General features: G+C 41.9%; 1 protein-coding gene across 1 annotated transcript in view; it reads right to left on the reverse strand.

The window, feature by feature from the left end:
• The window catches only part of LOC142143444 (cytochrome P450 2K1-like), a 74,635-nt gene that overhangs the window by 16,079 nt on the left and 45,855 nt on the right, over positions 1-12,701 (reverse strand). Inside the window, exon 6 of the mRNA XM_075201293.1 lies at positions 11,239-11,415. Coding sequence (XP_075057394.1) covers positions 11,239-11,415 — 177 coding nt within the window. The remainder of the gene's footprint in view (positions 1-11,238; positions 11,416-12,701) is intronic.

Here is a 12,701-nt window from a genome sequence, read left to right on the forward strand (position 1 = left end):
GAGTAATAATTATGCCTTCTTCAAGCCCCAACATTAACTTAATAGTATTCCCATTTAATAAATTAAACTATTTCCCTCCCTGCAAATAGCCCCAGCAATAAATTCATAGTATTTGCATTTCATAAATATACCTATTTCCCGCAACCATCACTACCATTAAATAATTCATAGTCACATTTAATAAAGAGACCTCATTCTCCTTAAACTCACCCCCACATTCAATAGCCCCCAAACCACCCCATCTTATATTAATAGTCCCCTCTATTAAATTGCCCCACCATTGCCCCACAAATAAAACAGCACCCATTAATTAGCCACCATCTACCTCACACTCACTACATTGCCACAAGGCCCCTGTGCCATCACACAGACATTATTGTGCCAATTCATCATCACTTATGATCACACTGTGCCCTCTTTTTCACACTGTGCCAAGCTGCTTCCACCCCCTTTTCAATCACACTGTGCCATGCTGTTTCTCCCCCCTTTTTTCTCTCCCCCCCCCCTTTTTTTTCTCACACTATGCTTTCTGTTTTCCTCCCCTTGCCTACATTCCTTTAATTACCATTGTATTGGCTTCTTTCATCTTTTTTCTTTTCTTCTGTCTTCTCTCTTCTTGCTTCTGTCTGGGTCCTCCTGCACTGCTCCTCACTGAATGACGGGCATGACTTGATGATGTCATGCCCGACATTCAGTGTGAATGAAGCAGGGAGGAGGGAAGTGGGATGCCGGCGCAGTGATCACGTGAGTATATGGGGTTTTTTTCTTGTTTTTTTGTAACTACCCTGCTACCCAGACTGACAAACGGGGCAGAGCCACAAACACCACCACCGCCACCCCCTACAAAAATAAATAAATTAAAAAACACAAAAGAAAATAAAATGTAGTTTTAAAAAGACAAATAATAAAAAAAAACAAAAAACGTTGGCAGTGAAAGCCCGGACCGGGCCCCCTGGCATGCCTGGGAAATTAGTATCCACCTCCCCTCTTGGCGGCCCTGCGCGTAATTACAAACACAACACAGACTGGGACAAAGATTCATATGAGTCTAAGAAAGATCTATTATTGGTAGGAGGTCAGGGGCAAACGCAAATAAATGATGTCCCCAGCACTAACAAACTTCTTGTGATTAACTGCTTTCGAATGCTGCACTTACGCTAATTGTGATTTCATCATTGATAGGCCACATATTATTCACACAGGGAGCTGTTTATGTTGTACTAGAGATGTTTTAGGAGTATTATTGATACCTTATTGCAAATGTGTTTGTTACAAATAAAATAGATGGTTAAAAACCTGGGATGTTAAGTGTATGTGATGTATGCCAGGAGCAAACCAGGCACAATCTATCCTCAATGCTGCTTTACATATTTTTCTCTCCCACTGCTCTCCAGTCCCTCTCCGTCATTTCTTACATTGGATCCATACAGTACAGAATTAAAATTTAATTCACCCTCACCAACAAAGCCCTCAGTCAATCCCCCTTCCCCTACATCTCCAAACTCACTTCTAGCCACACTCCTTCCCACCACCTCTGCTCTGCTATCTCTCTACCAAACTGATTACCACTTCCCACTCCTGCCTACAGGACTTCATGCTATTGTTGCTGACCAGCACACATCTTAAGAAACTTGCCATTTGCCATTTGGTAATAATTGTGGCTTTTTTTGATTAACGCAAATTGTGCATATGATTTGTGACGCAACTTAGTTCAACTCTGCCCCAGCCCACGAATGTCTTACTTTTGCCATAGCCAATTTTGAAAGGGTCTTCAAGATTTGTAGGGAGGGAAACTCCTCCCTTCTGCCCACTTTAATTACAAGAGCATCTTTATTAGGCACTGCTCTGCACACTTCCTGCTCAGAAAGTAAGGGATCATATAACAGTTCCCTTCTCTTCAGCAGCATTTAGCATGGAGCACCAGAAGGTCCGTTTACATGCAAAGCATCTGAGATGACAGAAGAGAGAAGGCACCGGAGCAGCACAGGTGTCCCCAACAGATGCTACCCTGGTAATTACACACCTGCTAACAACCCATAGAACCTGGGCGTTGTGTATACAACTACTTTATAGTCTTATACGTTAAGGGCCCTCTCAGGCAGCCTACAACTTGTTCTGTCATATAGGGATCAGAACCAGGAACTTTTGTCCTACCTCAAATATGCATAAAAAAAAAGTACTCTCTTCATGAGCTACTGGGAATGGATAGTGGACCCACAATATCCACAGCAACCCATTCAAAGGGTTCTGATAGGATGGGCAGGGGAATGAGAGGAGCCCACCCCACATCATCAGACTTCCCAACCACCTGGTACACATGGCATGAGCAACAGTACTTGGCTATGTCAGTCACCATGCCGGGCCAGTAAAAATTGTGTACCAAACAAGCTTTGATTCTGGCAACACCCAAATGTCCTGCTAGGAGAATCTCATGGGTCACTTTCAGCAACCCTTCCCTATAGGTCTGTGGTACAACTAGCTGTCTGTCAGCAGTTACATCTAGACGCTTACATGTCACATTTTTCCCTATTTACAAAAGGCCATTTTCCCAAACATTTTTTTCTTGTTCACCTTCAAGATAGGACTGACTGACACTCCCTCCTCACTGTTGATAGACTGGGATCTGTGTGTTGTTCTGCTTTGAAAGTGTCACTTCTGAACTGGTCAGTGTTGCACACAGCAGGGAGCTGTCCTTACTCAGGTCACTGTTTGAGTCTGCAGCTTCTGCAGGGATGGAGAGGGTTGGAGGGGAATTAGTTCCTAGTGAGCTTCCTCCCACACTTGCAAGGGTTAATGGACAGCTCCTCTGTGCTGCATCCCCAGGTCACTACTGCTAAGACATTGGATACATTTTCACACTTTTAGTAAACTTCAGAACTGGGCACATGTAAATTTGACAGACCACCTAAAACATTTGCAGACATGGTATCACATTTAGGCACAAACTCACACATTTTGTGTAGATCAAATTCACAACCCAGGGGATTTATAGGATTAGTCTATCCAACAAGAGCATTACCTACAGATACATTGGCACATAACCCGTCCACCTGCATCACAGGTACCTGTAAATCTGCATGAGTATTCTCAACAGCCCATGAAGTACATATTTTTGTACTCAAGTTATGCTGGTCAAAAGGGCCCATCTGGGAAATAGTAGGGTTAGTTTTCACCAGTGCATCAGAAATGGCATCACTTTCATTTATATAAACAGCATGCATCCTTCCCAGATCAGTCCCCAACAGTACCATGGCAGGCAGATTGTTGTCTAGTACCCCAATGTCTCTTATTTCTCTGCCAGATCCCCAATCTATGTACACTCTGGCTAGGGGTACTGTGGAGTGTAGTCACCCCCATTATCACACTGCAATAGTCTACCCAGAAATAATGTTCTCTGGGCCCTCTAGTGCTGGGTGTACAAGGGTCAGTTCTGCGCCAGAGTCTAACAACCCAAGTGCGACAAGGTGTCCTACCTTAACCGCTTGCAGATTGTATCTGGGGCGTTCTTGGGGTCCTCCTGCACACAGGATGGCCGGCACTGGCTTCCCTGTCAGGCCTCCCACAGGAGAAGGTGGTGTTTTCTTATTTTTGGGGCAATTGACACTGGTGTGCCACACTTCATCACACGTTAAACTCCTACGGCCAGTTGCCAAAACAGGTTTTCCTTCCACCCTCCCAAAAGCTGCAGCAACAGCTGGTTTGGTTGAAGTGGAACTCAGGGATGATCCTCCAGGTTGTGGGAAGTTTGGCGCTCCCCAACTCTTCTTTGTCACAGGAGCCATGTTAACAGTGTACTTGTTGGTGTCACAGAGGTGACTTTAGTACCTGCAAGTATAGGCTCAGCTACACCAGGAGGCGCGGAGTCTAACACGCCGCCGGTATTCACCAGGGACCCCCGCAAGGGAGTTTGGACTTCGCGGCGAGCGACGTGCAGGTCGTGGCCCTCCCAGATAGCTACTTGCGAGGTAAGGGCAAATCCATAGACGTACAGGCCGAGTCAGAACCAAGCGGGCAGATAAGGTACCAAATCAGAAGGCAGAGGGTAGTCAGCAGGCCAGGGTCAAACCGAGGTAACAAAGCAGGACACAGGGAAATCCAAAGGCGAGGTCAGGAAGCCGGGTCAGTAACAGGAAACAATAGATAGCATACAGATAGGTGTAGTTGGAACGCTGGAGGCTAGATAACTAGTTGCTCTGGCATCCTAGTGATGTCAGAGCAGGATATATATAGGAAGTCCTTCCTTCTCATTGGTGGGCAGTGATTCGGCGGTCAGACAGCTGGCCGCCGACAGGAAGCTTCAGCAGCACGTCCCGTTGTCATGGCGACGGGCGCGCATGCGCAGACCGCCGCGGAAGATGCGTCTCCGTTGCCTAGCAACGGGGCGCTCAGAGAGAGTCAGACGTCCGTCCCTGCTTAGCGTGGAGGCGCAGGGACGGCGTCTGACAGTTGGCCAGGCTGGCATCCTCTTATGATGTCTTAGGGTCACGAAACCCAACCCATTCTTTCAACTCAACTGGGCACAGTGCGATGAGCTGCTCCTGGAGCTTGAGAACTTTTAGTTTATGATAGTCCAGTACCTGTAATAACTCAATCCATTGATGCATCATGGTTGATTATTGCCTGGTATCAGATAGACTGTTTTTCAAGTCTCTGAATTTTTGCCAGTAAGCCTCAGGGGATATGTTGAAACAATGTAACACGGCTTTATTAATTGCGCCAGTTCCTGGGGAAGGTCTGCAAATGCCCCCAAAGCTTTCCCTCTCAGTCCAGGGGTTAAATAGATGGCCCACTCACAAGGGTCTAGCACGAACTGTTGACAAGTGCTTTCAAATTACCTCAGGAAAGTATGAAGTTCACCGTCTTTTTTCAACAAAGGGAAATGGTTGTGCCTGGGTTTTTTTCTACCCAGGTCTTGGTCTTCCGACAAGCTGCTGACCCTAGCTAGCTCCAGCTGGTGTTTGAATCAGATTTTCCCTCTGCAGCATCCCTCTCTGAAGCAGCATTCTGCAGCCTCATGGAGTTGCTTGATCAGCCGCAATCATGTTGCAGAGTCAGCATTCTTCATGTGTTTGAGAGAAGTGTGAAGGCAGCTGTCCAGGGTAGACTTCCAACTTGATTCTACGGAGGTATTGGTGGTAATTTCCAGTGCTGACTGCTGTTCTGAAGCAGAGATGCATTCTTCACCGCCTCCTCCGACACTTAGATTCTGATCAGCCTCCACGAGTGCTTGAATCAGTTGCTCTTGGTTCCTGCCAGGGTCGACAGTTCCTCTGTCGACACACAAGGCCAAAAGATCATCCTTTTTCATCTGTTTATAGTCAGTGGCCATACTGGACCTCACACTTCCACCAAATAAAAAATAGAAAAGAAAACAAGAAGGGCGGAACACAAACTATTTGCGTGGTATGTCTTTTAAAATTTTGCAAGTCTTGAGCGTAATCTCTGGTCAGTTAGGATTAGAGATGGGCGGGCTCTGTTTCCTTGAAATCAAACCCAACCGAACTTTGGGGTTCCGAGTACCGAGTTGAGTCGGCTCAGTACTCTCGCGCCTATTCGGATTTCAAAATGAAGCAAAAAGTCATCGTGACGTCGTCAGATCTCTGATCACGCGAGTTTTGGAATCAATAAATACCCTCTTCCACGGCGATCTACCGCCATTTGAGAGACGGACAGAGAAGAGTTAGGTCACAGTATAGAGCAGGCAAAGTGATAGAGTAGAAATAGGAGGGTGGGTATTTTTTTGAATTTGCACTACGAAGTGTTTGGGGTCTCGTATACACCCTTATAAAAAAGTTGTATTTCCTGAGTGCTGAGTTCCGAATATAGCACTGTATTTTTCTAAATTTGCACTACAAAGTGTTTGGGGTCTCATATACACCCTTATAAAAGAGCTGCTTTGATCATTTTTATTAATCTACAAGTCTTTGCAGCCTTTTTTTCTTAATTTGCACTAATAAGTGTAGTGTCTAATATACACACAAAGACGAGTGCTCAATTACTAAGCGTCATTGATGAAGAGGAAGACAAGCAGGCTTGTCTGTAGAATTTGCCGTCATATTCTACTACATTATATAGGTAACACCCAAAGAGAAGAGCGCCACTGCTCCATTGCTAATTGTAATTGTTGAAATAGAAATTATAGGCTTGCCTGGCTTGGTCTAAATCTGCAGTTACATTTTATTGTACCATATCTCACTCAGAAACAGGAGAGGTGGCAGGGTTCAGTGCTGAAACAGAAATTATAATTATAAGGCTGTCAGTGTTCTTCAAGTCTCCGTGACATTGTATTGTGCCATAACTCATACAGAAACAGGAGGTGACATTGTTGGTATCACTATCCAGCCTCAGTCATGATGATACTAATCCCTCTAACTCATGTGCTAAAGTCTATGTTGAAGTGCATAATGGTTTTAAGTCAGGGAAACAAAAATGTAAATAAAAAGCTTGTACATTTTTAAAGAAAAAAACCTCTCTAAAAAAGGTGAAAGTTTACTGTCGGAAAACATAAAATTGCCAACATGCCATTCTACCAAAAATATTGCCAGGCATACCACCATCAGGTAGCTCCCTTCTCTTAGCTAGATTTCAGAACCTGCTGCAACATACACTGTAATCATATTCACCCTCATCATTGTGTACATCTTCCTCAAACAATACTAATTCATACCTGCTGGAATCCACCATCATAGAAGTTTGTGTACTTTGATGTAATTGTTGATAATGGCCTTCCTCATGGAATGTGTAGTTCATTTTATGGCAGAGCTGTCACGATTTTTGGGCAATTCTTTTACAGCAGAGCAAATGTCAAAATGTTGTGCTGACTCATCTGCATCACCACTGGGTGTCTTGGGAAAGCTAAGTTTTTTCCGAGAAGCAGTTGCCAGAGAAACTGAAGGAGTAGACGTCATTACAAAATGTTGATAGCTCTTGGACTGGCGAAGCGGATTAAGTCCTAGATCTAGAATTACAATATAGTTAGCAGATTTGCTTACTTTTATTTCATCCATAAAATTTATCTAGCTGCTTCTCAAAAAGTATAACTAAGGCAATCACTTGACTCAAGCTAACCGTGTCTGCACTCTCTTCACAGATGACTACTTCGCTGGACTAAGGTACATTCCCCTCAAATGCTAGTCTTCTTGCAGCTGCTGCATTCTCCTACATGCTGTTGCAGAATCTCGAAAATGACCCTACATTTTTCGGGACACAAACAGCATCTCCTGCATGTCATTGTCATTTTTTAAAAGTTCTGTAACACCAAGTTGATTGTGTGAGCAAAACAAGAAATGTGATGGAATCCCCCCCCCCCCCGCTGCAATGCTCTAACAATATTGGTGTCGTTATCAGAAATCACATATCCTCAGTAGAGTCCAAGCAGGATTAGCTATATTGCAATGACATCCCTTACTTTTTGTAACTGATTGTCGACTGTATGCCTCTTAGTGAAGCCGCTGATACACAGAGTAGCCTACTTCGGAAAAATGTGACATACTTGGGTACATGCTGCTACAATCTCCTAAATGCTGTTGGAAAATGGCGGTAAAGTACAGACATTTTTCCAGCCACATACAGCATCTCCTGCACGTCCCTGTCATCATCCTCATCAGCAACAGCTAATTATCTAGCGCCAGTAATTGTGCTGCGCTGTACAGAGCAGATGAGAACTAAGCAGAAACCATTATAAGTTATGTTAGTTATGTAGACAGTTATAAGATATAGTTATAAGTTATGTTAGCTCACATCAGTCCCTACCCCATTTAACTTTGCCTTGATTACAGGTGTTTTTTAATTTACCAAGGAAAATTGTGTTTTTACACATTTTGGTTTCCCTCACTTTAAAAATAATATGCACCCTCAGTCTTTAACATAGGTTTTAGCAGATGACGTACAGGCACTCCTATCATCAGGACTGGTGCCAGCAGCTACTTGGTGCTCCTGGTCTGTTCTCAACTGATGTGAATCCATATCGATGGCACAGCACAATGTCACTACACTTTAAAGAACACTGACAGGCCTATTAATAATGCTATGGCACAATACAATGTGACTTTGAAAACTAAATTCAAGGCCGATTACTTCTGTTGAAACACTGAACACTGGCAACTATTTTGGGGTGAGCTATGGCACAGTCTTTTGGGCAAAAGTATATGAAAATCATATTGTGACCTGTGAGGTGCTAACAATTGACTGGAAATTAGTGTTATTGAGGTTAATAATAATGTAGGTACAAAACAATAACTAAATTATATGAGTTTCGCCCAACAAGTGGCATTTTGTCAAAAAAAGCAAAACAAAACCAAAACCAAAACACGCAAGGGTGGTTTTGGCAATACCAAAACCAAAACCCGAAGGTAATCCAGACCCAAAACCAAAAGTCAAAACACGGGGGTCAGTGTCAGGATGCTGACTTTCTCTAGAATCAAACACTACTAATTCACTTGTTTTTCTTTTTAATTATAAAGAACTTATTAACAATCCCATTAAGCTGCCAACCAGTTTGTCACAAACGCCTTTCCTGTCTCAGATACAGCAATCTGAAACAGCTGGCCATGACTGAAGTTACCTTGTTCACTTAACAATGAATACACCCTTTCTGCCACCAGGAAGGATTTACTATTGAGTCCTTGCATTCACCAAAACCTCTTATTAATATTACACACTTAAATCATATACACATGTAGCAGTAGACTCACTTGGCTTCGTAAGTTCAAAGAATCATGGAGACTATGCTAATATGTTTAATACAAAAAATGTTTCCAAGGTGTAAATACAAAACAGATAACAACAAGACATACAAAATAAGTTGCACAAATAGTTTTCTGGATTTAAATAGAGAGTCACTAACTTACTAGTTTAAGACTTGACATGAGAGGAATACACTTTGTGAAAGATGGCACATTTAAACCTAGATACATAGGTCTACTCAGAGAAATGAACAATATTACTGATTTTAACTTCTCACACTGCTCAATGTCAGGGCAGATTGATTCCCAAAATGATACAGGCAGTGTCGGACTGGGGCATGAATGGCCCACCGGGGAATGCAACACTAGGGGCCCACCAAAGGGGGTGTGGTCAGCCATCATAGAGGCGGGACCAGACACTAGAGGGGGAGTGGTCAGTCCACGAAGGACAGCTAGCACCTTAGTGCAGTATATAAAGAATGCAGTGTGTGTATAAAGAATACAGTCTTGGCCTGCCCCTTAGATTGGGCACAATAGTCACTAAAAATCACGATTGTCCCACTAGAGCAGGATTGGCTAACCTGTGGCACTCCAGGTGTTGTGAAACTACAAGCCCCAGCATGCTTTGCCAATATATAGCAGCTTATTGCTGGAAGGGTATGCTGGGACTTATAGTCTCACAACACCTGGAGTACCACAGGTTAGCCAAGCCTGCACTAGACTCAGATCATTTGACAGACTGTCCTACCTGTTGTTGTCACTTTTACCACCTGTGGCTGCTGGTTTCTTTAGTTGCGGCTTGTCTGGATCCTGTAATGTTGAGGGCCCTATTTGGAAAAAATAATGGGTACATTTAGAAACGTCAACCATCCTTGCCATTAAATAAACAGCACCCACATTTAATAATTAGGCCTCTCTCAAGCCTCAACATTAAAGTAATAGTGCTCACATTTGATGAATAGATCTATTTCCCTCCAACCAAACCCAACATTAAATTAATAGTATTCCCATTTAATAAATAAACCTATTACCCTCCCTCCAAACAGCCCCAGCAATAAATTATTAGTATTTACGTTTAATACATCCATTTCCCACATATGCTAACATATCCTAACATAACAAATGGAAAAACGATATAGTTGGTTGCTAATATGTTGTTATATAGAAAAAGGGTTCCATTAAAATGCTTAACGGCTCTGTTATTATGCATATTGATTTGCTGTATGTGTGGAACCTTTGCTACAACTGCAAATTATTCACTGTAACTTGTTAACAAGTATATGAGAATCTCTGTGTGTTGGAAAGTACTTGCAAATATCCTCATTCCACTGTGTTGAGAGGTTGTCACTTTAAAAGCCGGGACATTGCTTAGTGACTCTACCAGCAATACTTTATACATACAAATCACAGTACATTTGCATAATGTTCCAGTATGCAGCAGTTACAATGTAATCAGTACCACATAGTGAAGAATGTAAACAACTTTTCTTATGAAAGTCAGTTGTATAAAAGAACATATGGTATTGCCTTGCTCAAATATAGAACATTTTTCACAAAGTCTGGGACAGATTATCAGCTCAATTGTAAACCGATTTCCATTTATAGAGCATCCCATGGGCTGTGCTTTTAGATTTGCAGTAACAGCTGTGATTCTGCTCTTCCTCCCACATATCTTGTCTAAATGTACTCTGTGTTTGATTGAGCTATATACACACACACTAACTATATATGTATGTATATATATATATATATATATATATATATATATATATATAGCACAAACAATATAAACAACTCATTATTACTCACCCAAAAGTTGATAGCTGCAGCCTCTCTGCTCTTCTCCCTTCAGCGGCGCGGGAACATCAGCTGACAGGGTGAGGGGGCGGGTCACATGATCGCAAGCTGCGATCACATGTGAAGGATGACTGGCTGTCAGTGACAGCCAGTCATCTTTCAATTGCGATCGCAGCTGTGATCGCAATTGAGCAGCGGGGACGCAGCGGGGACGACGTGAGGGGCCTTCAGGTAAGCACCGCCCACTGGTGATAGGGGGTGTGGCCGTACGGTATCTGGGCCTACCGGTGGTTTGACTGGTAGTCCGCTGGGCCAGTCCGACCCTGGATACAGGGCTTTTAGTAATAAGGTAACGATGTCCTGAGATAGGTCTGGAATTTCAAATGGCAGGACTTCTCACCTCTGCTGGTTCTGCCTGGCTGGCCCATTTGTTTTACACATCTTCTGTAAATCCCCAGAAATGCTATCTGTCCCTGGGCCTGGTTACTTTCAAAAAGACTCTTGTCATTTGTACAGGTCCCTTATGTCAGTCAGCAAAGCACACTGACATTACATTTTAAAGTTACATACAATATATACATTGCTACTCTTACCTGAATATTCAAACAGTGATTAGGTGCAATACATAATCGTCACAGGCATAAAAAAAAATGACTGCTTCACTAATTTAACCGAATTCTACCTTTACTTGTGTTCATATGTCTTAATTACAGAAAATGCAATCAAAACCGCCCATGCACCTAAATTCAATACATACCTCTTGTTGCTTAGCAAGGAATGACTCAATAACATTCTTCTGATCATTTATGTCCAGTTCTTTCTTTTGTTTTGTAAAGGTCTCTCTTATAAATTCCTGCATTTCATTTCTGTTTTTTAAAAATGTTCTGTGACTCCCAGGCAGCCAGCCTATCACCGAGGGATAACTATTGTACAACTTAAAATGAAAATTTAAAAAAATATCAATTTAAACATTGATTATGTGGAATACGAAATGGTGATATGGCTAAAATGTAAAAATTAAACTTTAATATTTAGAAAAAAGAAATTAGACAAATCAAATGAAGTGCATTTAATGTAAATCTATTTATATAAGATATAAATATTTAAGCTTTATTCAGTGGATGCTATCATATCCTAAAAAAAATTATAATTTTTAAACCTGACTTTCAGACACCTGAAAGTACACATTTTCATTATACCCTCTCTTTAATATATAACAGTTCATAATGACGATTTATTAATCCAGGTGTTTACACACATTGATTCATTATTAGTATTATTATTGTACTAACATTTTGTCTAGTAAGATATACAAAGATGAAAGATGGAGCTTGGCCATTTTAATGTGACTCGATACCTGTTGCCATGCACAAAGTTTACACAGATTGATTCTAACTGCACCCAATTCACATACAAAATTATGGAAGTGGCTGGGTTTTATGTGGCTCGCTCTGCTGCATTTACATGGGACAAGTGCTGGAATCATTCATTGTCTAAAAGACCAGGCTTCTTTTGTATGCATCACTGGCTGTCTACAAGCAGGGATATACTGAGAGCATTCGGTTAGTTAGTGGTCTCTGAGCACTGGATCTGAGAAAAACCAATATACTACTGAAAACATTTTTAGAATTGCTGCATGATGCGATTTTAAACAGGGAATGAAGACAGCTTTTATCTAGTAATGAAGAAAATAATTATATATTACAATTTTTTTGCAGACCCGATCTCCCTAGTGACCCCAAACTGCAGGTTTCCCTTCTATAGACTTTGCCAGTCTGGGCTGGTGGCACACCCAGGACTTGGTAATAATAAAATCGGGGGACCCCCACGCTTATTTTCCCTGCTGCTCTAATTTTGCTAGTACCAGCACCAGAGTTGGTTAATCTGTTTGTTGCAGGGGGTACCAAGTTTTTTTTGTACTTCATTTCACTTTTTTCATGTATTTCCATTTTAAATCTAGTGATTTATGTCAACATTTTGACTGTTGACTTTATAACCCTGTGCACATTTTATGTCAATATTTTAATTGTCTCTACCTTCTGAACTTGTATTCATACCCAACCCACTGGTGAAGTGGACCTCACATCTCCTAGGCATATATGTCAACTTAAAAGAAATGTTCACACAGTCTTTAACCATATCTCTCCATTGATAAGATGTCATTTATATTATTAACTTGCCTTATGTTGAAGAATAACCAAATATTCAACTAAATCATAG

Source organism: Mixophyes fleayi, chromosome 3 (genome assembly GCF_038048845.1).
Source record: "Mixophyes fleayi isolate aMixFle1 chromosome 3, aMixFle1.hap1, whole genome shotgun sequence".
NCBI lineage: Eukaryota > Metazoa > Chordata > Amphibia > Anura > Limnodynastidae > Mixophyes > Mixophyes fleayi.